At 50.2% G+C, this 26,795-nt stretch overlaps 2 protein-coding genes and 1 pseudogene across 2 annotated transcripts in view; 2 read left to right on the top strand and 1 right to left on the bottom strand.

Moving 5' to 3' along the window:
- SPECC1L (sperm antigen with calponin homology and coiled-coil domains 1 like) overlaps positions 1–26,795 on the top strand; it is a 343,168-nt gene that overhangs the window by 136,316 nt on the left and 180,057 nt on the right. The gene's annotated exons all lie outside the window — the stretch shown is intronic.
- LOC126964059 (coiled-coil domain-containing protein 188-like) lies at positions 1,424–2,912 on the bottom strand (annotated as a pseudogene).
- Positions 22,797–26,795, top strand: part of LOC126964058 (putative POM121-like protein 1) — a 27,771-nt gene continuing 23,772 nt past the window's right edge. The window contains 2 exon segments of the mRNA XM_050806913.1: positions 22,797–22,837; positions 23,703–23,786. Coding sequence (XP_050662870.1) covers positions 22,797–22,837; positions 23,703–23,786 — 125 coding nt within the window.

The raw sequence follows: 26,795 nt of genomic DNA, 5'->3' as shown, positions 1-26,795 counted from the left end.
AGAAAGCCACAAAACTCTCCTGCATTGTTCTTAAGGGCACCCCTGCTAATTAATTCCCCAAATAAAATTTTTGGTGTTGATCTCCACAGCTCTGTCTACCAATGTGGTGCCCTGGGTTGGGGAGGTGACAGGACCTGGGCAGGGAGGGTGGTGGCCAGGAAGGGAGGGGAGTTGCATGAGGGGCATGAGGTCAGTGGATCAGCAGGTTCAGTGCTGAAAACCTGACCTCTGAGGTCCCCTGGCCCAGGGGGCAAGACCTGAGGACCCCCTAGTCCTTACTGCTGTTGCCTTTCAGTGGAAACCCTCCTAAGACCCCTTGGGGGTCAGAGCCCTGTGCAGAAGGGCTGCCTTCTGGAGGGCAGGTGGGATGTGGGGTGGGAAGCCAGCCCTGAGGCTGGGGTCTCCACCCTGAGGGACCCTCGCTGTCGGATGGCCCGGGTGTCTCTTCCCCAATTTCCACAGAGACGTGCTTACCAGCCATGTATGTCATGACTCTATGTCCAGCCACAGGCCCCGCCTCCACCCTTCTCTGCATCTCCTGGCAAGGATGGCGCACAGTGGTGCCGACATGGCCACTGGGCATCTGGGGCAGTGCTGGTCGCCTGGCCTCCTCGCTGGAACCGCTGGGCCTCCGGCCTAGGACAGAAGGCCATCCACCTCAAGGTGCAGGAAGGGGTCCAGCAGGGCCCGGAGCTTCCAGATGATGGCATGGCTCAGCAGGGGTGGCACCAACCCCTCGAAGGGCCTAGGGTTCACCAAGTACACATAGGCGCCCAGCAGGGCACCCAGCAGCAGCCTCAGGGTCAACAGCCTACGGGTGGCGACAGTTAGGGGCAGGGGTGCGCAGGGGGCCTGGGGGCTGGGCTCTGCCGCGCAGTCACCTACCAGAGCTGGCCTGCCAGGCCCTTGGAGCTTTCCAGCTTTGGCCTTCCTTTCTGTTGGGGAGGGGAGCCCACCCCGATGGTCCAGGCTGAGGGCGGGGATCCCTGACTTTGGGAAACCCTCCTCAGACAGGGCTCCCCCCACCACAGCCCTGGCCCCTTCCTCCTGGACAGGTTCCTGCAGCCACTTTTCAGATGCCCCCTGCCCTGGACCTGCTCTGCTGGAGCCCATTTCTCCCCCTCGCCCAAGCAGGGCCCTGGGTGGGGGGCTGGTCTCCAGACCCAGAGTGGGGCGTGGGGGGCTCACTGCCATGCTTGCCATCTGCGGCTCCTTCCTGGCCTGAGTGCGGCACTGGGCCTGCTCCCTGCAGAGGCCTGTCAGGACCCCACGTGCTCCACCCCCAGCCTGGCACCCACCCCCTGGTTCAGTGCTATGGAGGTGGGGGGTCAAAGATGGATCTGCCCTGTCCTGGCCAGGACCCCTTCCGAGACCCTGCTCAGCCGACCTGGTCCCTGCCCCCATGTTACCTGAGAATCCCCAGCTAGATGTTGTCCTTCTGGTCCAGCACGCCCCGGACGTCCTCCTTGAGGTGTTGGGGGCCAGAGGAGGTAAGCACAGCAGGCCCCGGCCCCGCCCTACCCAGCCTCTCGCCTGCCCGGCCCCATCCTTCTGGGTGCTGCTCTGTGGGGACCTACCAGGAGCCTGGTGGCCTGGTGGTTCAGGGCCATGTGCATCTCAGCCATGCTGTCGGGAGGATGGTGGGGTCATGCCTGAGGAGGACCCACTGGGTGGGCCCCCAGCACCCCTCCCCCTCAGCCAGGCGGGCACTTCTGTGATGACCATCTTCTCAAAGCACAGGCGGATCTGCTGCAGCTCGTTCTGAGGGTGAGGCCCAGGGTGGGCTTGGGCAGCATCAGCAGGGTGGCAAGTACCTCCCTGCCGGGCCCACCGGCCTGCTGCACGAAGGTTCCTCCCCCTATAGGCCCTCCCCGAGGCCCACTGGCCTGCTGCACCAAGGTTCTTTCCTCCCCACTGAACCCCCCCAGGCCCACCTGGAGTGTTGCATGAAAGTTCCTCCCCCCACAGCCCCTCCCCCAGGCCCACCTGGGACTGCTGCACGAAGGTCTCTTGCCCCTGGCACAGCTCCTGCCACAGCAGCTGCAGAGGTACCCTGTTCCCCAAGGGCTGCATGCTAGCTGGGTCGGGGGGCTGTGGGAGAGCCCCCAGATCAGTCCCAAGGCTGTGGGCTAGTGGGGCATTGGCTGCATGGGGTCCTTGGGCTCTGTACCAGGCCAGGGGAGTGCAGCTTGAGTGTTCGGGACACAGGGGCAGGAACTGCTGCCCCGGCCCCAGGAGGGCCCCTAGCTGCTCCCAAAGGTCCTGGTTCTGCCTTTTCTGGGGGTGGGGGGCAGAGAGAGGGGACTGCCTGTCATGGCCGCTCCTGGGGCTGGAGCTGGGGCTGGGGCAAGGGTGCCAGGCGGTGGGTGGGGTGCTCACCAGACTGTGATTCTCCTGCTCCAGCTGCAGGAAGGACTGTTCTGCAGAACCCAGCGGCCCGCACTGCAGCTGGGACAGGGCTGCCCTGGGCGAGGCCAGGGCCCCTCCCTCCAGCAACAGGGATGGGCATGCACAGGGTCTGGGCCCTGAGCCAGTGGCTCCCTCCTGCCTGGAAGCCCTCTGATTTGACCCTGGGTGCAGGGGCCAGCCCCACCTGAGCCTTGTCTCCAGGTTTCCTTGTCTCAGTCCCTCAGGGTTTCTTGCTGTCTGCTCCTTGCTGGACAGAAAGATCGCAGGAGCCTTGCTCTCTACCCTGGGCCCCCTGCCCCTGTCTCCTGCCCCTGGAACTGGGTAAGGTCTCTGGGACTGAACTGAGTGAGCAGAGGAGATGGGGACCAGGCAGGGCCACCCTACAAATCCCTGGCAGTGCTAGTCCAGGCATTCTCCATGGCTGCTGGAGGCTGCAGCTGGGGGACACGGTGGGGGTGGGGGTGGGGGTGGCCGCAGGGGCCCAGGGTTTTCAGCCCCGCCATCCCTCCCTGCAACCCCTTACTGACCCCAGGTCCAGGCTCTGGCCTGGCCTGACCTACTGCCCTCTTATTGAGGGCTCTGGGTGACTCACTGGCTCCCAGGCTGCCCCAGGCAACAGTCACAAAGGCCTGGGTGCAGCCAGGGAGGTCGCAATGGGCCCCTTCCACCTGGTCCTGAAGCTGCCCCACCTGATGACCGCACTGCCTCTGACCCACCATGTGAGTTTTCTTTCTTTCTTTCTTTTTATGGGAAGGGGCCTTGCTCTGTCACCCAGGCTGGAGTGCAGTGACACAATGATGTCTCATTGCAGCCTCCAACTCCTGGGCTCAGGCAATCCTCCCACCTCAGCCTCCCAAGTAACTAGGACTACAGGTGTGTGCAACCATGCCCGGCTAATTTTTAAATTTTTTGCAGAGATGGCAGTCTCACTGTGTTGTCCAGGCTGGTCTCAAAACTCCTGGCCTCAAGCGATCTCTTGCCTCAGTGTCTGAAAGTGTTGGGATTACAGACGTGAGCCACTGTGCCCAGCCCTGTTATTTTTCTTAAGATGTAAAACAGATAATGCACACACAGTGTGGATTCAAAAAATATCAAACAATAAAAATGGCTTCCAAGCCTTTCCCACCTCTGTCTCCTGTCCCTGCAGCCAGGAGCCTCCTCTTTAAGCTCCTCCTGGAGGTGGGCTGCCATCCCCTGCCCCTCGTTCCCACTGAAGAGGTCATCCTGCAGCCCAGCTTTTCTTTTCACCTGATGTATCTCTGAGGTTTTAAAACATTCTTTTCTAGCTATGTATTGAACATTTACTTTATGCCAGATACAGTACATGCCATTGTTACCCTCTGTTTACGGGTGGGGAAGCTGAGGCAGGAAGCCCTTTAGTCACTTGCCGAAGGCCACTCTGTTACCAGTGGGACTGGATTTGGGCAGCTGAAGAGCACTCATCCAACAATGGGGTCAGATTCATGCCCCAGGCCCATTCCCTCCTGCTCCCTGGTGCTCCTCACACCATCTGCCCCACTGCCTCTCACTGCCCCTTAGTCCCAGTGCCCATGTCCTCCTCCTTGAACCCCTCAACCCTCAGTTAACCCTCAGAAAGCTGGCTTGGAGAAGTCCTCATGTGGTAGGAATAGAGCCGTTCCCTCCTCTCCCAGTGTCCTGGCCCCACTGCAAGGTAACTTCAACTCCTACATCAAGAGGCGGGTCCCAGTCTCCACCGCTGGGCTCTGGGCCAACCTCGGATGCACTTGGCCAGTGGGCTGCTCCTAAGCTGCTGTGGGCAGAGGTTGGCACAACACTTGTGCGCTGGGCCTCGACCTTTCTTGCTTGGCTCTGGGGACTGTCTTCCATGCAGGAGGCCTGGGCTGGGCTGCAGGATGAGAGGCCATGGGGCAGGAGAGGCTTCTGTTGTCCCAGCCGGTCCCCAGCTGCCTGAAGATGGGTGGACAAGCCAAGACCCCCAGAGAACCAGCCCAGACGGCAGCCAAGTGGCTGGCCATGTACGCTGAGTCCCAGGCTGTCATAGTTGTTTTGCCACTGAGTTTTGGAGTGGGCTGTGACGTGGGAGGAAACACTGAGAGCCTTGCCAGGCGTGGCGGCTCATGCCTGTAATCCCAGCACTTTGGGAGGCCAAGACAGGCGGATCATGAGGTCAGGAGATCGAGACCACCCTGGATAACATGGTGAAACCCCGTCGTTGTGGGAAGTCAGGGACTCAGAATGGAGGAACCGGCTGAAGCCATGGCAGAAGAACATAAATTGTGAAGATTTCATGGACATTTTTTATTCCCAAAATTAATACTTTTATAATTTCTTATGCCTGTATTTACTGCAGTCTCTGAACATAAATTGGGAAGATTTCACGGACATTGATCACTTCCCCAGTCAATACTCATAATTTCCTATGGCTGTCTTTACTTTAATCTCTTTTTTTTTTTTTTTTTTTTTTTTTTTGAGACGGAGTCTCACTCTGTCACCCAGGCTGGAGTGCAGTGGCCGGATCTCAGCTCACTGCAAGCTCCGCCTCCCGGGTTCACGCCATTCTCCTACCTCAGCCTCCCGAGTAGCTGGGACTACAGGCTCCTGCCACCTCGCCCGGCTAAGTTTTTGTATTTTTAGTAGAGACGGGGTTTCACTGTGTTAGCCAGGATGGTCTCGATCTCCTGACCTCATGATCCGCACATCTCGGCCTCCCAAAGTGCTGGGATTACAGGCTTGAGCCACCACGCCCGGCCACTTTAATCTCTTAATCCTGTCATCTTCATAAGCTGAGGATGTATGTCGCCTCAGGACCCTGTGATGATTGTGTTATCCGTACAAATTATTTGTAAAACATGTGTTTGAACAATATGAAATCTGGGCACCCTGAAAAGGAACAGGATAACAGCGATTTTCAGGGAAAAAGGGAGATAACCGTAAGGTCTGACTGCCTGTGGGGCCGGGCAGAACAGAGTCATATTTTTCTTATTGCAGAAAGCAAATAGGAGAAATATCACTGAATTCTTTTCCCAGCCAGGAATAACCCTGGGAAAGGAATGCATTCCCAGGGATAGGTCTATTGACGGCTGCTCTGGGAGTGTCTGTCTTACGTGGTTGAAGATAAGGGATGAAATATGCCCTGGTCTCCTGCAGCGCCCTCAGGCTTGCCAGGATTAGGAAATTCCAGCCGGGCGAATTCTAGTCAGACCGGTTGTCTGCTCTCGAAACCTGTTTCCTGTTAAGATGTTTATCAATGACAATGCGTGCCCAGCAGGACATAGACCCGCATCAGTAATTCTAATTTCACCCTGGTCTTGTGATCTTACTCTGCCTCTCTGCCCTTGTGATCTTTTATTGCCCTTGGAAGCATGTGATCTTTGTGACCCACTTTCTATTCATACACCCCCCACTTTTGAAATCCCTAATAAAAACTTGATGGTTTTGCAGCTCAGGTCACCATCACGGTCCTACCAATATGTGATGACCACCGGAGGCCCAGCTGTAAAATTTCTCTCTTTGTACTCTTTCTCTTTATTTATCATAATGGCCAACACTTAGGGGAAATAGAAAAGAACCTATGTTGAAATACCGGGGGCTGATTCCCCCAGTATCCTGTCTCTACTAAAAATACAAAACATTATCTGGGCGTGGTGGCGGGCACCTATAGTCCCAGCTACTCAGGAGGCTGAGGCAGGAGAATGGCATGAACCCAGGAGGCAGAGGTTGCCATGAGCTGCGATTGCACCACTGGACTTCAGCCTGGGCAACAGAGTAAGACTCTGTCTCAATAAAAAAAAAAAAGAGAGAGAGAGAGAGGCCTCACAGGCCTAGAAGCATCTTATCCTGACCTCACGCCTGCTGGACATCGGGCTGGGGAGAGAATCAGGGCTGAGGGCATTTTCCCACAGGACTGGAAGGCTGGTCGTGGTCCTCGGTGGTGAGATCTGGCCAGGCTGCCAGCCTTCTCCCCAGAAGCCTGCAGGGTCCCCTCTGATCCCTGCGCCTCTGGGAGTCACACCAACTGCAGGTGTTTCCTTCCTCACCGTGCTGGGCGCTTGGTGAGCACGTTCTGCCTTGAGACCTGGCATTTCTTTGACAACATTTCTTGCTCATTCTGGAACTCCTGTCAGTCAGATGTTGGGCCCTTTGAATTGATCCTGTGAGTCCTTTCTACCTTTGCTTGTAGATAGACTTCCTTGAATACAAACACACACTCTCTCTCTGCTTTTTAAAAAGTTGGTTTTGGGGCCAGACATAGTGGCTCACACCTGTAATCCCAGCACTTTGGGAGGCCAAGGCAGGCAGATCACTTGAGGTCAGGAGTTCCAGACCAGCCTGGCCAACATGGTGAAACCCCGTCTCTAGTAAAAATACAAAAATTAGCTGGATGTGGTGGTGTGCACCTGTAATCCCAGCTACTCAGGAGGCTGAGGCAGGAGAATGGCTTGAACCCAGGAGGGGGAGGTTGTAGTGAACCGAGATTATGCCACTGCACTCCAGCCTGGCGACAGAGCCAGACTCTGTTTAAAATAAATAAATAAAAATTACAGACTGGTTTTGGATTTTAGCAGTCCTGTTTTTCATTTCCAAGACATCATTCCCCAAGCTCCCCTCTTCTTGTTCCAGAGAATTCTGTTCTGCTCTTAGGGATAAAGTGGGTTTGGGGGAAGACGAATCTTTCATTTCTGCATTTTCTCTCTTGTTCTTTTTTGTTTAGTCTTGGAACTTCCCATGAGACTCAGTGCTCAAATGTCTGGCTTTTCTTTCTTTTCTATCCCTGTTAATAGGGGAGGCAGGCAGAGCTGCCAGGCACTCCTCTCTTTAACTTGAGGAAGCTGGACAGCCAGGTCTTGGAAGGGAGGCCTCCTGCCTCCAGGCGGTGTCTCAGGCTGCAGGGCTGCAATCTGGAGTGGGGACAGTACCGGCTCCCACTCATCTCTGGCTGCAGGGCTGCAGTCTAGAGTGGGGACAGTACCAGCTCCCACTGCTGTCCTGCCATGCTTGTTCGCAGCACTGGTATGGTCACTTCATACCAGTGACGAGGCCACTGCTTGCCAGCCACTTGCCTTCTTCCTGCCAGGCTGTCCTGCTACGTCAGCCTCCGCTCACCACCTCAAGAAGTGTCTCGAAATAGTTTGTCTGCAGATGACCTCTCTCCTGTTCTCGGTGCCACGTGGGGCCTCCCCAGCAGAGGTGGCTGGACGCCTGGTCCTGGCTGCTGGAGGCTGGCTGTTTAGCTGCCAGAGGGCAGCGGTAGCCTTCAGAACCCTCCCCTGGCCTCTGCCCTGTTTCCTTGCTGGAATGTCATGGGTCTCAGGATGTGCTGAACTCAGAGACCCCATGGGACAACTTGGGATAGGGGCTAAGGAAGGCCTCTTGGAGGAGCCCTGAGGCAAGATGGCCTTGGGGTGGGGTGGAGGAGGCCCTGAGCAGCAGGGGAGGGGACTGCCTCCTCCTCTCTGTGTCCCTGAGTGAGTGGGGTGGGGCTGCACCTCTTCTGTGTGTCCCCAGCCTGCCAGGTGCCCCACAGGGGCCAGGATGATGAAGAGGGAGAGATCTTCACGGAGACGGGTGGCTCCTGTAATAAGGAAGACAACACTGGCTTCCTGGGCAAATAGCAAGGTAGGGTCCTTAGATCCCACCATAGGTGCCCAGGCCTGGATGAGATTCCCCAGTGGCCCCAAGGAGGCACCCAGGACACACTGAATGGCCCAGTGTCCTCCCGTCACCCTTGACCCTGGGCACTACCCTCCTTGTCCTGGAAACCCCAAGCTCCCTGATGCCCCAGCCCCTCTCCCCACCTGTGCAGGAGATGGATGCTGCTGCTCTGTCAGTCAGCCCTAAAGCCCCTCCTCCTCCAGCCCCCCTCACCCCTCCCTGTAGTCCTTGCCAATCGCCCTGAGCCTGAGAAGGTGGGGGACTCTTGGAGAGACAGGGCCCTGGATCCCCAGCCCTGGGGTCCCCCACTCACGGGATCAGATATGCTAGCTTAACAAAGGCCAAGTGCCCTGCCAAGCAGTGTCTTGGATTGCGGTGGGCATGGGGGTTTGCCTCAGGTCCAGGCTCTGGGATGTCGTGCAGGACAGGGCGTGGCTGCGGCGGGGGCACTGGCTGGAAGCCAGAACTCCCGGTCTCAAGGACAGAACGTGTGGCCAGCGTGGCTTGCTGGGAGAGCCGTGGCCCCGTTGCCAGGCTGGCACCTCCCTGGACGTCAGTTGCCATGGAAGCCACTTCCTGCCCATGTTGCCATGGTGTCCAGATGGCCTTGGGGAGCCTGGTTCAGAGGGGCTGCCCTGTGCCCTTACCCCTCCTCTGCTGCCCAGGAATGGGTTGGGAGGGCAAAGAGGAGGAGAGGCTGGGACGCCCAGCATGGAGACCTGAGTCCTTCCTGCTGGAGCGAGGCTGCAGCCCAGGGTAGGGGCCAGAAGGGGCTGTTCTGCTGTCCACACTGCAGCCTTGATGTTCCATGCCCTAAGCTCATTTTATTTATTTTCTATTTTTATGTTTTAAGACAGGATCTCACTCTGTTGCCCAGGCTGGAGTGCAGTGGTGCAGTCACAGCATATTGAACCTCCACCTGGGCTTGAAGAATCCTCCCACCTCAGCCTCCTGTGTATTGGGGACCACAGGTATGTGCCACCATGCTCAGCTAATTCTTTATTATTTTATTTTTATAGAGACTGGGTCTCGCCATGTTGCCCAGGCTGGTCTTGAACTCCTGGCTCAAGTGATCTGCCTGCCTCAGCCTCTCAAAATGCTAGGATTACAGGTGTGAGCCACCTCGCCTGTGCTTGGCTGCTCCCAAGCATATCTCAAAAGCCAAGAAACAGGCCCTGAGTGGATGGAACTCGGGGTCACTGGGCCGGCCACAGCCCTCAGAGGACCCCATCTCTGTGTCCCTTAACATGGGCTCCTGGCCCACACCCACCCAGGCTGCCTGGCAGGGTCTGTTCCCTCTCCAGCCCTCAGAGCTGCCCTATGTGGAGGGTTGGGGGTCCCAGAAAACCTGGGAGAAATGGCCATGGGCCCTGGCGTGGGCACTATCCTTCATGTCCTCCCAGGGCCTGGGCTGTGGCCTGAGGTGTGAGCACTCCTTTGCCTCAGGAGGGGAAGAGGTGCGTGGTGGCCTTCAGTCAGGGCCCGTGGGGTTCCAAGAGTGGTCTTGGGCCTCCCAGCTTCCCCTAGACTCACAGCCAAGAGGACGGGTCTACCGGGGGCTATGTGAGGGATGCGGTGGCCTGCAGAGCGCCCCGCCCTGTCCAGGGCCAGGGTGGCGAGTGGACACATGCCCTGAGTGCCGGGCAGCTTCCTCTGCCTTCCCACCCTGTGGGGCACCCCTGAGGGGACAAAGGACAGATGGGGGCTGGGTCCTGGGAACAGGGTGTGGGGGAAGGGCAGAGTGCTGGGGATGCTGGGCCCACGACCGCCCTGTCCCTGGGGCTTCCCCATGTCAGAGGCGAGGCTCAGAGAGGTAAGGGCTCACCCTTTGCCCTGTCCCCAGTATGGCCAAGCCGCTCCCAGGGTGCGGGCGATGGCAGGCCATTTGTCTCCCTCCTGAGGGAGTCTCTGGACACGGATTCTCACATTTTTTATTTAAGAATCAGAGAAATTTAAGAATGTCAAGGAAAAATTCTCTCATGGACAATGCAACCCCAGTAAATGACTATCAGCTGGGGTGTCCAGGGCTCCAAGGCCCCAGGAGGTGGCTATGCTGGGGCTGCCAGGCCCCTGACTCCAGGGTGACCGGGGCTGAACTGAACATGCCCACCCCTGTCCAGGCCCAGAGACACCCTGTCCCTGAGGAGCCCCCCGGCGTGGCCAGTCCACCTTCTTGGCACTCATTGCCCACCTGCCCCTTCTAGTCGGACAGCCGAGCCTGGGGGGACAGTGTGGCAGAGTGCCTGATGGTCGATGCCCAGGTCATCTCTCAGGTCCTTGCTGGGGCCAAGAGCCAGGACTCCTTGCCCGTCCCCATCGCTGCCCTGTGCCTGCCCAGCACCCGCTGGGGACTAGGCTGCCCATTGGAGCAGTAAACAGTGCTGGGCTGTGAGCTCCTGGGGCCTGTCTCTGTGTCCCAGTACCAGGCTCCTGGGTTGAGCGAGAGACAGGGGGCGGGGCAGGTGAGGAGCAGAGTGGCAGGGCCCAGAATCCCTCCATGCCCGCCCCTCGGTCTCCTGGACTTGTGTGCAGGTACGGGCTGGAGCTGTGGTGCAGTTCCCAGTCTCACCACCAGATAGCACCACGCCCCTGCAGACGCAGTGCCCAGAGCCGGCCAAGTGGTTCTCAGGAGCTGCAGCCGGGGCATCCAGCAGGGCAGGAAGTTCTGTCAGGGAAGGGGCAGTACTGGGGGAGCCCCCTCCCCACTTGGATCCGAAGTTCCCATGGGGGCCTAGGACAGGGGCTGGCCGGGAAGTCAGACGTTCCCTTGCTGAGTCGAGGGTGTCTATCCCACATTTCACATGGTGACAAATCATCCCAGACACCCCGGCACTGTCCCGGGGCTGTTTGCTACCCCTCCCAAGGGGCAGGGCTCCTGTCTTGGGGCCTTCTCAAGCATAGTAGCCTTCGGGCAGCCCCGGCCTGGCCCCAAGTTGTCCCACTTGTCAGTGGGCAGTGGGCTCTGGGGGAGGGGTCCCAGCTCCTGTCCAAGGTCGTGACTGCCCCTGACCAGGGTGTGGCAGCCGCTGTGGCCTGGGTCAGCGAGGCCGTGGCTGGGGAGTGGCCTGGGTGTAGGCGCTGCTCTCAGCTAAGAGACAGCCCATCTGGAGGAAGAACCAGGAATCAGAGGGATGGCCAGGTTCCCGGCCCACAGGAGGCCAGCTTAGGGTCAACAGGGGTCCCCTGTAGAGACTCCAAGAGGCAAACCACATGGAGAGTCACCTGAGAGGGAATGATGGAGGCTGGGGGAGGTGGAGCCCCCACGAGTTCTACAAATATGGAAGGTTCAGTGACAAGGAAAGCAGGTGTTCAGCAATGGGCCAGGCATGGAAGGTGGGGAACATTGAGCTTATAGGAGATTGGATGGGAAAGGAGTTTCTGGGGGCTGCAATGCCCTGAAAGGACACTGTGGAGGGAAGGACTTGGGCTTTAAAGAATGAGAAGGATTGGTATAGAGGCAGGAAAAAAGACAGGTAGGACATTCCAGGCTGTGAGTGGACCTGGGCTTGGGCAGGGCTGACCAGCTGAGAATCTGATCTGGAGCCCTGCCTCTACTGACAAGGAAGGAGCTTGCAAAGCTGCTCCTCGCTCTTGGTGTTTCTGTCTTCATTTAGCACCTCAAGGTTGAGCTTCTAGACTCCGCAGGGACCAAGTACCAATGCAGCCAAGCTCACAGGACTGATCTCTTTGTGACCAGGAATCCTGATTCCATTCCATGGCCACAGACCAACAAACACCCATCCCCAGATGTGGTGTTTGCTAAAGATGACAAGGAGAGCCAGGCAAGAGAGTGAGTGTGATGCAGTGGCAACCTGTGTGCCATGTGCACCTTCCGTTATAGGGGCATGGGGCTAGGCAGGGGTAGCAGGATGGACTCATATGTGGAGGACCAACCTGTGGCTGATTGGAGGGCATTTTCCAGCTTTCATTTTCCTAGATGCTTTCAATATCATGCTCTGACCTGGTCCTTCTCTGAAAATAGCTGCAGGTGGTTGCACATTTCTGTGGGAACAATGCCTCAGACTCTGAGGTCCTGCTGAGGTGCCTGAGGACAAAATCCTCCAAGGGGCTGCTGACCCTCAGCTAGATGAGGACAGAGGGGACAGTTTTGGAGGCAGCGTTGCCCTTTGAATGAGGAGGTGAACAAATCCTACTGCTCTGTTATTTGTTTGGATTTGGAACATGGAAAAGAGGAGGATTGGGGATACTTGGTAACAGCTGTAAAAAAAATAAGTAGGGGTATAGAACCCTTGTAGGTAATTTAAGAAAATTGTTGGGGCAGGGGTGCAACTTAGCCTGGAGAAGATTCAGCAAAGTACAAGGTTTGTCTCCAAGTCCCTGAAGGCATCTCACTGGAGAGAGGGACCACACTTGTTACGCATGCTTCCAGAAGCTGAAGTCGATCAGAAACTGGAAGTTCTATTAGGAAGTCATTTTAGTTTTGTGTAACTAAAAACTTTTCAAGACCTCAGTTGTCTGGAAAAGGACTGGGCTTCTTTAGAAGGTGGTGAGATGCTCACCTTTCCAGGTATTTAAGCAAAATCTAGCTGACCCAGGCTGACAAACTTTCAATCAGTGAAAGTTAACTGGACCGGGTGATCTTTTATGTCCCTTCCAATCTTGAGAGCCTTTGATGAGTCTTTGAATGAACAAGATCATTATCTTTCAGATTTCAACATTTGCTAGTTATGCGATGTGTACTCAATGTCAACTCTGAGCCATGCTAGAGACTCAGTGAAATGGATAATAAGTCCTGGACCTGATGTTGTGTGGAACTCTTTCATGTGCTCCTTTCTACCCAAATCCCAAAACAGAAACCTAAAGAAACCGTGATTAGAGCTGAGTGTTGCTTTCTAAGACCCAAAAAATATCCAGACACGTCCAAGGCACTGTGTCTCAGGGAGACATCTGAGGAAGGTGTTAACACCAACCTCTACAGTCCTGGCCACTCCATCTACCACCATTTTTCCCTTTGCATTTGGCCAGTGGTTCACAAACTTGAACATGCATTGGGATCACCTGGAGGACTGGCTACAAGAAGGTTCCTGGGCTACACTCCAACCACAGAGTTTCTTATTGAGGACCTGAAGTGGGCCTGAGAATGTGCATTTCTAACAAGTTCCCAGATGATGCTGATGCTGCTGGTCTAGGAACCACACTTTGAGAATCTCTGTGCTAGGCTGTATTAGTCTCTTCTCATGCTGCTAATAAAGATATACCTGAGACTGGGTAATTTATGAAGGAAAGAGGTTTAATAAACTCACAGTTCCACATGACTAGGGAGGCCTCACATCATGGTGGAGGGTGAAGGAAGAGCAAAGGCACATCTTACATGGCAGTGGGCAAAAAAAAAATCTTGTGCAGAGGAGCTCCCCTTTATAAAAACCTCAGATCTCGTGAGATTTATTCACTATCATGCAAATAGCATGAGAAAGACCTGCCCCCATGATTCAATTACCTCCCACCGGGTCCCTCCCACAATATGTGGGAATTATGGGAGCTATAATTTGAGATTTGGGTGGGGACACAGCCAAACCATATCACAGGCCACTGTTTTTCTTAGGTAGATGTTATTATTCCCATTTAGCAGATAAGAAAATAAGGCACAGACAAGTTTAGCCCCCTTGCCGAAGTACATGGCAGAGCTGCCAGGAAATGATATATTGAGCTGGGCCCATAGTGTTTGCTTTTACTTTTTTAGTACATTTAAGCCAGTGCTAGACTGGGTCGGCTTTGCTTGGCCAGGATTTGGGACAGCAGATTTTGTGAACAGAAATAGTTGCTGATTTTTTTTTCTTCCTTATTACAGAAAAAGGTTTTCCCTCAAGTGGTTGATGGTGCTTTCTTTCCTAATGAGCCTCTAGATCTATTGTCTCAGAAAGCATTTAAAGCAATTCCTTCCATCATCGGAGTCAATAGCCACGAGTGTGGCTTCCCGCTGCCTATGGTAAGAATTCCAACTGTCCATGCTGCCACTCCCTCAAACTGATGCAGCTCTTGGCTTCAACAGCTGGGCATTTCCACAGATGACATCAGCTGTTGTAAGTGCTGGAGCCCATCAGCCAAGCACACAGTGATCACCTTTCCTCTCTCTGAAAAAGGGTAAGTGAGTCACAGCAAGTGTCTGCCTTACTCCTCATGTGATGAGTTTAGGGTGGAAGAAACAACTACATAAAAAGGAAAGAGGGGATGGGTCCATTTGGTCTTTGTTCAAAAAATATTACAAATGATTGTTTCCAAAAAATGCAGTTGCTACTTCAGAGTTGACATTCAGATAGGTTTGAAAAACTTCAGTCCTTTAAACATGTCATGTCCAGCCTTGGTTCTGGCATCTTGACATCCAAGAATGCTAAGGTTGTATAAGTTGCAAAATTGTTGAATCATTTTATTTATTCAACATGTATGTACTGAGTATTTATTACAAGCTTATAAAAACTGAGCAGTTGGCAGCGAGCATGGTACCAGCTTTCTGGGAGCATACACTTTAGTGGGGAGAGACAGATGAGACACGAGGTTGAGAAGATGATTTCGGAGAGTAATAAATGCTATGAAGGGCACAAGTGGGGAGAGAAGATATCTTTAGGGAGACAACAGGTGGTTAGGAAAGGCTCCTCTGGGGAGAGATTGTTGAGTTGAGGCCTGGGTGCCGGGAAAGACCCATTATTTTTTTATTCCATGGTTTAGGAAGACTCTCTTCATTGGAAATAAACTTTTCATCTGTCCTCAGAAGAGTGGAGGCTTCAAATTCCTAATACTGTTGAAGCTCATGTAGACAGACTGACCTCCTCATTTTAAGCTGGAGGAAGTGGGTTTATGAAATAAAGAGGTTTGTCAAATTACAAAGCTAGCTGATGGCTGTGTAGAACCAGAATCCCGAGTTCATTGGCTTATGAAAGCATGTTCTATCATTAATTTGACCTCCAGGGCAATGTTTTGAAGTGGGACTAGCGATTTTTGTCCTCATGTTGCAGATGAGGCCACTGAATCACAGCTCGTGGCTTAAGTAAGTACTTTCAGTGATTTCTGGGTGTGTATTAGAAAGAAGAAGGCAGGTGCTAGTGATGACAACCACCACTGTAACTACTATAGCCAGTTCCCCTATGCCTTCCAGTGCCAAGCACAGGCCATCCAAGCAACAACTTGAAAACAGGCATGATTATCCCTATTTTAAAGAAACTGAGGCTCAGAGCAGCTAAAGTGGCTTTCCAACATCTCCCAGCTAATAAGGAGACACTGGTATATAATTTTTATGCATTTAGGCTCTGTCTTTTATTTTATTTTATTATTTTATTTTATTTTATTTTATTTTATTTTACTTTTCAGTCAGAGTCTCACTCTGTTGCCCAGGCTGGAGTGCAGTGGCACAATCTCGGCTCACTGAAACCTCCACCTTACCGGTTCAAGCAATTCTCCTGCTCAGCCTCTAGAGTAGCTGGGATTACAGGTGCCTGCCAACATGCCCAGCTAATTTTTTTTGTATTTTTAGCAGAGACAGGGTTTCACCATGTTGGCCAGGCTGGTTTTGAACTCCTGCCCTCAAGTGATCCACCCACCTTGGCCTCCCAAAGTGCTGAGATTACAGGCATGAGCCTGTGCCCAGCCTGGCCTCTGCCTTTAAATGCCGAGTTCTCTGCTTACCTGCTGTGTGACATTAGGGAAGTTGCCTACCCTCTCTGAGCCTCCATTCCTTCATCTGTGAAATAAGGTTAATTTTAGCACCTGCCTCACAGGTATACATCAAACAGCCTGGCATACAGTCAGTCCTCAGTAAATGTTAGATATTGGAGTTATTCAAGTGACAGAATTTGTAGAGCTCAAAAGCCTATGTGGGTGCTGAAATTCCATGTGAATTTGCAGTTAAACCCATTGCTAGCTGTTAGAAATCACAGGAAATTCCCCAGAAACAAATCCCAGCTCCTTAATGTACAGAGAAAGTTTTTAGTAGTTAAAATATGCTTGTGGGTAACTTGAATGACTCTGAGGGTCCCCTCATTTTTGTTCCCACACATTCATTCATTTTATTTATCCCAGTATTCAGATGTTTCTCTGTGGATGCATTAATGTGGGTGTCGGGATGTTGCCCCCACCCCGAGCTTGTGTGATAACATGCAACGTAGGTGTGCATTGTCTACCTACAGTCTGAAAAGCTCTGAATGCTGAAACACACATGGGACTGGGGACCTGTATTCACTACACACCAGCCAGGCATTGGGCCAGGTTCTGGCAAGACCAGTCATTCACTCATTTATTGTTCTATCACTAATTCATTCATTCACTGCACAAACTTAGCAGTATCTGGTCTTACTCGAGACACTTGGATATAGAGATGGATTGCTTTCCTTCCTTTCTTTTCTCCTTTTTCCATCTACCTCTTTTCCATAAACATGTATTCAGTGTGGACTCAGTGCCAATGTTCATTTTGTTCATTTGTCCATGGAACACAGGTTTAGTGAGAGTCCACATTCCCCCACATTTCCCTGGGCACTGGGGTGCAATGTGGCGTGGACAGAGATGACAAGACACTTCAATACAGCACACACGAAGCAGAAGAATGTCTAAGGCCCTGTGGTAACTACAGAAGGGGACAGGTGGCTCCCTTGGAGAGAAGGGTTTGGAAGATTAATGGAGCTTGTCTGGTGATGGAAGGGGTGGGTGGAGAAACTGGGAAAAAACAAGAGTACCAACTGGGAGCAGAGGAGTGTGAAGAGATCAGCTGAGGGTTGGCTGCAGTAGGAGAGAATGCTTTCAGCTGGTGTAAGCTGTGTAATGAGCATGAACTTCATCCTAAAGACTGAGAACAGAAAGAAGAAGGACATTCTTTTATTTCTATTTTTAGAAAAAGCCCTCTGAAACTGGGCACAGTGGCTCACATCTGTAATCCCAACACTTTGGGAGACCAAGGCAGGAGGATTGCTGGAATCCAGGAGTTCAAGACCAGCCTGGGCAACATAGGGAGACCTTGTCTCTACAAAAAATAAATAATTAGCCAGGCGCGGTGGTGTGCGTTTGTGATGCCAGCTACTTGGGAGGCCAAGGCAGAGGGACTGTTGAGCCTGGGAGTTTGAGGCTGCAGGATCTCACCACTGTACTCCAGCCTGGGCAAGAGAGCAAGAGACTATCTCAAAAAAAAAAGAAAAAAAGAAAAAGAAAACAGAAAGAAACACTACAGGCAGAGATCCCTCAGGCCCCCTTGGTGGAGGGATGTTTGATGAGTTGCAGCTGTCTGATGATGAACTGGAGCTAAGGTTTGAGAGATATTGATGATGTAAGTCATACAGTGGAATTCTCAGGTGGATTGGAGATGGCCTCATGGAGAAGATGCTCATTGATCTGAGCCTTAGGGGAGGGGAACAACTGAGCAGAAGGATATTTCAAGTAGAGTGGAAAGTAGGTTGCACAGGAAAGTGCAAGAGGAACGGAAGGGCATGTGTCTATCCTAGGCGCGGTAGCATGCTAGGGGCTGCATTTCAAACAGTAAGTAGTTCTCTGATACAGAAGGCATAGCCTTGCTCCAGAACCCTAGGACTTTGCACTCTGACTGTCCTATGAGGGCTCCCCTGAGACTCCACACAGCATCTATACCTACCTTGGATACCTCCAGCACCATGGGGTCTGCTGTATATGGCCAAAGAGGCCAGGCCCTTACGCCATAGATTGGACCTGCTGCAGAGGCCTCCCTTGCTCTGGCCTGATTAAAAACCACCAGTCTCCTGAGGACCCAATAAACGAGTCTGAGCAGCATTCCCCAATGTGATGTACACTGCCTCGCCTCCAAATTCCAAAGAAACCTATCAAGGGCTGTGCTGCTGCCTTAGTGGTAGGGGTTTGAGCTACAATGCCTTTCCAGCATTTCCCAGAGCACCAGATCCCTGAATCTTCATAGAATTTACCATGCTCTCTTTGCCATTTGTGCTTGGGAAAAGTTGAGAGGGAGAAGCCTGGGAGGCAGGCTGGTGCCAGGTCAGAGAAGCATCAAATGTCCTATTAAGGCACTCAGCAATGGGGCCTGGCTGAACTGACAGGACCGAAGAGCTGCTCTGGGCCAAGCTGCATGCTTTTCTCTTCACATCTTGTATAATCCTCCACATCCCTACAGATGAGGAAACTGAGGCTTCAAGAGACTAACTAGCTTAGATAATTAATAGCTAAGGGCTGGAAGCAGCGCTGGTACCAGAGCAGGAGTGGTTTCATGGATGTTCTGCCTGTGTAGTCACAGAGGATCTTGTTGCTCAGAAGGGTCCTACATTTGGTTTAATGCTCCGCTGTCACCATCTTGAAATTCTTAATGATTTTTGAACAAGGAGCCTATGTTTTTACTTTGCACTGAGCCCCACAGATGATGCAGCCAGTTCTGCGCATGAGTGACTCATTCTGCGACACGAGAGAGAGGCCTGTGGTCAGGAGCATGAGACTTGCAAAAGAATCATGGTTCTTCCAGTTGGGCCCAAACACTTCACCTCTCTAAGCCTCAGTTTCTTAATCTGAGAAATGGGGCTAGTTTTGATATTTGCATCATAGGGTTGCTGTGTGGGTTAAATTCAGAATCATACCTGCACAGGTGAGTGTTTATCGTATTGGCCGTTGTGGTTGACCTGCATCGCTTATGACTACGACTTTTTCACAGCACGTCCCGCCCCAGTATTTGCACCTTGTGGCTAGTGAATGCTTCCATGACAAGCACTCCCTGACTGAAATCCGAGACAGTCTTATGGACTTGCTTGGAGATGTGTTCTTTGTGGTCCATGAGCTGATCACAGCTCGATATCATAGAGGTGAGTCTCTGAGCACCCTGCTTCAGGACCACAGCCCAGCGAGTCTGGTGGCCAAGGGGATCTATGTTGTCTACTGACTGGCTGCCTCCTCTGCCTCTGTTTCCTCATGGAGAGGGCGTTCCCAGGTGTGCCTGGCTGGAACTGTACCATGATGACCTGTGCCATTCACCTGCCTTTCAGAGTCTGGGAATGTTGATCAGTTGTTGTTTCCATTCCTGCCCCTTCCTCAGGACCAGATAGAAAATTCCCATCTCTCTATAATTTTCTGGGGGCCATCCCCCAGGAGTTTTTCTTTCTAGAAATGTCTTCCCCAGCATCTTAGCCATACGTAGTAATAGAACAAACATTTTAGCTATAGGGAGTAATAGAACTCCTAAAGTAATAGACTTTAAATCAACTATTTTAAATGCAGTCAAATACTCCACCCTGTAATACTAGACTCCACATTTTTCTCAAGTGCACACGCAACATCCTCCAGAAGAAACCATATGTTAGGCCACCAAACAAATCCCAATAAATGTAAAAGGATGGAAATCATGCAGAGTATCTTCTTCAACCACAAGGGAATGAAATTAGAAATCAATAACAAAAGGAAATCTAGAAAATTCACAAATATTTATAAATAAAATGGTATACTCTTTTTTAAATTTTTTTTTAAATATTTATTTAAAAAATTTTTTTAGATGGAGTCCATTGTAAGGGTGGAGTTCAATGGCCGGATCTCAGTACATGCAAGTCCGCCTCCCGGGTTTACGTCATTCACCACTCAGGCCGAGTAGCGGGGCTATAGCACCCGTAACCTCCCAGCACTTTTTTGTATTTTTTTAGTAGAGACGGGCGGATTCACTGAGTTCAGCCAGATCGAGACCGATCTCCTGGCCACACGTGAAACCCCGTCTCGGCTAAAAAAAAATACAAAAAAGTAGCCGGGATTACTGGCTTGGCCACCTGTAGTCCCAGCTACTCGGGAGGCTGAGGCAGGAAAATGTGGTTAAACCTGGGAGGCGGAGCTTGCAGTGAGCTGAATTTACCATTTTAACCCATTGGGCGGCAGTGTATAGACTCCGTCTCAAAAAAAAAAAAAATGTTGTTATAAAAAAACATCACCACTATACATCTTCAGAATGTTTCTATCATCCCAAACGGAAACTTAGTACCTATTAAAAATAACTCCCACCCCTCCTTCCCCCAGACCCCAATAACCACCATTCTACTTTCTGTCTCTACGACTGAGTTTTTAGTTACTTTAATGACTTTGGTTACTCAATGTAAATGAAATCATACAAATATTTGTCCTTTTGTCTGGCTTATTTCATATAGCGTAAGTTCTCAGGGTTCCTATATGCTGTACTATACATTAGAATTTCCTTCTTTTTTAAGGCCGAATAATGTTCTATTGTATGTATATATCACATTTTGTTTATCCATGTATTCGTTAATGGACATTTGTGTTGTTTCCACCCTTTGGCTATTGTGCAACAAATAAATGGGCTATTGACTACAATTAGCTATTGGCTATAATGCTGCAATGAACACAGTTGTAGAAATATCTGTTCAAGTCCCTGTTTTCAGTTATTTGGGGTATATGCCAGAGGTAGAATTGCTAGATCATATGTAATTCTATGTTTAATTTTTTGAAGCATTGTCATGTTCTCCACTGTGTCTACACCGTTTTACATTCCTACCAGCAATGCACAAGGGTTGCAATTTCTCGACATCTTTATTTTGTTATTTTCTGTTGTTGCCGTTTTTTAAATAATGACTATTCTAATGGATTTGAAGTAGTATCGCATTATGGTGTTTTTGTTGTTGTTGTTGTTTTGTTTTGTTTTGTTTTTGAGACAGAGTTTTGCTTTTGTCACCCAAGCTAAAGTGCAATGGCGCAATCTTGGCTCACTGCAACCTCCGCCTTTTTGGATTCAAGCGATTCTTCTGCCTCAGTCTCCTGAGTAGCTGGGACTACAGGCATGCGCCACCATGGCTGGATAATTTTTTTAAATTTTTAGTAGAGATGGGGTTTTATCATGTTGGCCAGGCTGGTCTTGAACTCCTGACCTCGTGATCCACCTGCCTCAGCCTCCGGAACTACTTTTCTAGCCATCCTGTAAAGGGATCACTTACCCCTGAGTTGCTGGCTAACTCATTGGATAGAGCAGTCAGACCTTGCAATGCCTTTGTTATACTTCCCTTAGGGGCGGTGTGGTTTGGGATGAAGGTGCAACATTGAGTTTTAATCATGATGCAAACTCCTCCTCTTTCTGCTAATATCATGTCTAAGACTATCCTATTTTCCTAAGCCATCTGGCTAGTAGCCCCCTAATTGCTCAGCTATTCCTTTAACAGCATCTCTAGTGTAGTTAATAAAGCACTGTTGGTTGTAATAGATGTAGTTTATCCAATCTACATTTTTATTGTCACCCACCAAAATATTGACTCAAATCCTGCAGCTATTTGATTTCGGGCTTTAAACTGATCTGGCACTCCCCGTGGGACTCCAATTGCGTCTAATTAGACATGAGAGTCGAAAGACCCATAAGGGGCTTCTCTCACTTTACGATGTCTTATTTTTCCTTCCTCTAGTTGATGAATTGCCAAGGTGAAAGGGATAGCCAATTGGACTAAAGCACAAGTGCCACTCCAGTTATCCGGCAGAGTGTCCAGTAGAGGTCCACCACAATACCACCACACATCCACAAGGCTAGTCCCATTTACCCAGCACAACACACACATGCACGCATGCACATGCCTGTTAACCATCCTGCCTGTTTCCCTAGCCAGCTGACCTTTGCAATCCGGGAAACAGCCCTGGCTCTTGGCCTATGAAGATTTTATGGTGCTGTGCTCCCAAAATATAAAAGATAAGGATTAGTTCTTCTCCTGATCCACAGATCAAACACATGCCCATGTGTGACACCCACCAATTCTGCAGACAGAGAATTTTTTGGCCACTCCTAGGTTTTGCCAGGGTCTGGCTGCAGCCTCTGAAGCCCATTTCTGGTTCATGACGACTTGCAGATTGTGATGGGTGAGGCTGGAGCATACCACACCTCACAATAGATCTCATTTTTGTTTAATATGTATAACGCCCCTGCATCACCTCAGCTGTACGTAATATGTCTCTTGTTTAAATGGCAGTTATTTGGGGTTATTGCTTTTTTCTGGGGAATACCCTCTGGTTTCCCATGTGGAACTACATGACGTGGAGAGTAAAATCCTAGGAACTGGCCTTAACTTCTAAGCAGCTGGGAAGGGCTTGGAAGAGTGGGCATATCTGGGGGCTTCAAATGAACTCCCCCAAACCTCTCCACCTCCATCAATTTACTCAGCAGATACATGGAAAGCACATATTAAAGCAGGCATTGGGTCACAGCAAGCCCATGTCCTACTAGGCCCCTCACTCAGCTTGGTCTGTGAACCATGGGATTGATCAGGTGCAGATTTTGTGGCGGAGAACACTGAACTGGGAGACAGAAGTCTGAGAATCCAGTGGGTGACATTTGGGGATTCCTTGTGGAAAGACAGGGGGTAGGCTCTGGGGGAGGGGCTCTCTCACGTACCCTTCACTGTGGCTCCACACTCTGTGAATTCAGGATTCTATAACATTCTCCACTGCCGCCTAGGCAAATGCAGTGTTTCTGGAACCTCAGTTATTCTCATACTAATATCATGGTTTTTTGCCTTATCAGCATATCATCTGTACTTCTATGAGCAGTTTTCTTTAAATGAAGTCACTCTTTTTACTTCAGCATGCTCACTCAAAAAGGAGACTTCATACCATCTCCTTAAGTGCAAAACCTGTATAACTTGCAATAATTAGAGGTATGCAAGGAAAACATGAGTGCAGTTTTTAAAATTAAAATGAAGGTAAAAATTAAAAATACATAAAGAAATGACAGTAAAAACACTTCTAGTTTACAAAATTGTATCTCCGAGGAAACTCACTTAATGGGAAAACTGAACCACTGAAGGCAAGTTAGTTACATGAAAGCAGGGACAGCCGTGATCACCATCATGACCACCAGGTAGGTGACAAGCCATTGGCTCTGGCAAGGGTCACTGTCATCAAAGTCATTTCCTTGAGCTTCAGGGAACATCTTCCTGTTAATATTCAGTTCATCGGGCAGGAGTTGTATTATGTTTATACCTTCCCAGGCCCATGATGCTGTGTTATACCTAGGGGGTCAGTCTCCCTGAGGTCAATCAGGTCCTGGGACCGACTGGTCAGAGCATCTGGTGGAAATTTTGGCCTGGCGATGGGTCGTAGAGAAGAGAGTTGTACTCCCGTGGGCATAACTAGTCAGCCTCATTGGCTCAAACAACTGGAAATCGGGCCATGTATATTCATCAGGCAATCACCTTGAGACTGCTAAGCAAGACTTATTAGTGAGAGTAGGGTAAACTATGGTAGCAAATAGGCCCGAAATTTCAATGGCTTATTTTCTGCTTAGGTAAAGGACTAGAGTGTTGTTCAGGTCAATAAGGTGACTGTCCTCCATATGGTCATTCAGAGATCTAAATTAGGGTGTCGGCAAACTTTCCCTATAAATGGTCAGATAGTACATACTTCGGGCTTTGCAGGCCATGGGCTGTCTGTGGCAACTGCTGTGGTAGTGAAGGTAGCCCTTCAACAATACCTATGCAAATAGGCATGGCTGTGCTTCAATAAAACTTTATTTTTAAAAAGACAATGGGCCAGATCTGGCCCTTAGGCTGTAGTTTACTCACTCCTAATCTAGACTATGGTGGCTTTGCCATCCTTAACTCATGGTTTCTGAAGTTGCCATAGGTGTCAATCCCCCGTCACCTGGAAGAGGCAGGAGCAGAAGTGTGACTATGAAGCATTTGTATGGGCCAGGCCTGGCTGTGGCACTCTCCACTCCCACTCAGAGGACATTGGCGAGAACTTATTCACATGCTCAATCTAACCGCAACCAAGGCTGAAAAATGTAATCTGGCTGTGTACAAAGGAAGGTGGGACAGATTTTTTTGTTGTTGTCTTCAAAATTCCTTTTTTTTTAATAATTATACTCTAAGTTCTAGGGTACATGTGCACAATGTGCAGGTTTGTTACATATGTATCCATGTGCCATGTTGGTGTGCTGCACCCAAAACTTGTCATTTACATTAGGTATATCTCCTAATGCTATCCCTCCCCCTTCCCCCCACCCCACAACAGGCCCTGGTGTGTGATGTTCCCCTTCCTGTGTCCAAGTGTTCTCATTGTTCAATTCCCACCTATGAGTGAGAACATGCGGTGTTTGGTTTTTTTGTCCCTAAGATAGTTTGCTGAGAATGATGGTTTCCAGCTTCATCCATGTCCCTACGAAGGACATGAACTCATCCTTTTTTATGGCTGCATAGTATTCCATGGTGTGTATGTGCCATATTTTATTAATCCAGTCTATCATTGATGGACATTTGGGTTGGTTCCAAGTCTTTGCTATTGTGAATAGTGCCACAATAAACATACGTGTGCACGTGTCTTTATAGCAGCATGATTTATAATCCTTTGGGTGTATACCCAGTAATCGGATGGCTTGGTCAAATGGTATTTCTAGTTCTGGATCCTTGAGGAATCGCCACACTGTCTTCCACAATGGTTGAACTAGTTTACAGTCAGGTGGGACAGATTTTAACAGACTGCCAGCAATCCTTGCCACAGGTAATATGCATTAAACCATGGACTCGATAGTAAGCTTCTTTTCCCTAATACACAGCAAAATAAATACACATCCATTATATAAGTGCTTTATAGTTTGTATGCTATCTAAAATTATCTTGCATAACTCCAGGAATAAGTGCACTACACTCTGATAAACATTAAGTTTTTGTATTTCTTTGATTCAAATCACAAAAGCTTGATTATAAACCCAGATCCTATTCATTAGCACTACTCTATTAAGCCTTCCTTTAGCCTGTTAAGAGTAAAATGGGAAAAAAGATGATTCAGAAAGCAATGTAAAAATTTAGACTCAGAAAAGCTAAGATTGAATTATAATCTGGAAAGAGCTCTGTAAATTCAAACTATAGATTACATTGTCAACATCCAGGTGAATAGAGTGGCCTCCATAGAGAGGCAAGTTCTGTGTGTTTTCTTGCCCTGAGAACTGTCGGTGATCATATATGTTAATACCCAAAACTGTGATGTCTCTTGATGGTACTGGGTATTGAGAGATGGGCAAAATTTGGAGAGGCAGAGAAGAAATTAGCATTGGTACAAGGCAGATTCAGGGGCTTCTTGGGGAGGCCAGTTGGACTGGAAGGGTGAATGGAGGACAGAGAGCTTCAATGCCAAGCTAAGGAGAACAGACTTCATCCCTGGACAATGGAGAGATGCTGAAAGGCCTTAATTCTGAGAATGACACGATGAAGGGTGTTCCCAAAAGTAGAGCCTGGCAAAAGCAGCCAAGCCATCTGGAGGAACCAGTGGTTATTCGCAAGGGGAACCTCTTACTCACTCATCGGGAGGGTAGAAGGTAAACTTCTCCTTTTCAAAGGTGCCTAAGTCCTATGCTTGTGAAAGCTTGGCTTTGGGGCTTACACAGGACACAGCAAGCATAAATGACGTAAGCTTCTCCAAGAAGCTGGACTGCACAAGGTCTGCCCAAATCCCAGGAGCTACTGATGCTGGCCCTGTGTTCTCACTTTAGAAGGTCATGCAAGGGACGAAATCTCTAGAATCCTTCATGGGCTGGGTTGCAGCTGGGGTGGGGAAGTTGTAGCCCTTCTGAAACTTCACACATAGCTGTCCTTCTATGGAGGCCAGGAGCACATCAGGGTGGGTACAGCCCACAGTCCTCTCCATCCCACCAACCAAGCTCCAAGGGGTCTTCACATCCACAAAATGCCATTTTGACAGATCAACAGCATGCACACCAAGACACGCAAATTCAAACCAGATACCGAAATGGCACCTATTGAATTTGCAAGGATTTTTACCACTACTCTTTTGGTGGTAGTGCCTAGTGGCAAGAATATAGAAAAACAGGAACTTTCACCTCTGATGTGAGAGATCAATTAGTTCAAGCTTTCTTGGGGGCAATTTGGCAAAATCTATCCTAACATTTCAAAGGAGCATCCCTTTTGCCCTAGCTATTTTTTATTAACTGTGTTCTTTATGATCTCCATTCTGATACTTTGACATCCAGGGCTTTACTGCTCCTGGAGGGACTGCTCCTCCCAGGTTTAGCCAATTCCTAGAGATATAAGCCATTTATCTCTTAGTGTGCCTTTCATATACAAACTCACCAATCCAGAGCCCACATCCCCAACCACCTCCTTTATGGGGCTCTCCCACTCTGGACTAATAGCCTCACACCCTAATCACCCCAGGGGCTAGGTACCAGATGGAACAGCCCCAATGCCACAGAGCCCACTGAAATTGTTCGAACTAACCAATCCTAAACCTGCTCACCCTGCCTCACCTCTTCCTTCCCATGGAAACCACAGCAACACCTCTTGCAACATCCCCCATCCCCACCACCTTCTGACGGACTCCAGCATTCTCTGTGCAGCCTCCTGCTCGCATGGCATGGAGTGCACCCTTGTCTTGGGATATGCGAGTAACAAACTACTCTCTTTCTTTCTTTCTTTTCTCTCTCTCCCTTCCTTCCTTCCTTCCTTCCTTCCTTCCTTCCTTCCTTCCTTCCTTCCTTCCTTCCTTCCTTCCTTCTTCCTTCTTTCTTTCTTTCTTTCTTTCTTTCTTTCTTTCTTTCTTTCTTTCTTTCTTTCTTTCTCTCTCTCTCTCTCTCTCTTTCTTTCCTTTTCTTTTCTTTTCTTTTCTTTTCTTTCCTTTTTTTCTTTTCTTTTCTTTTTTTAGATGGAGTTTCACTCTTGTCTCCCAGGCTGGAGTGCAATAGCATGATCTTGGCTCACTGCAACCTCCATCTCTCTGGTTCAAGCGATTCTCCTTCCTCAGCCTCCTGAGTAGCTGGGATTACAGGCACCCACCACCATGCCCAGCTAATTTTTTTGTATTTT

The sequence above is a fragment of the Macaca thibetana genome, chromosome 10 (genome assembly GCF_024542745.1).
Source record: "Macaca thibetana thibetana isolate TM-01 chromosome 10, ASM2454274v1, whole genome shotgun sequence".
NCBI classification, from domain to species: domain Eukaryota; kingdom Metazoa; phylum Chordata; class Mammalia; order Primates; family Cercopithecidae; genus Macaca; species Macaca thibetana.
Note: the sequence above shows the minus strand (reverse complement) of the source record. Positions and strands in the feature narration are given on the sequence as shown.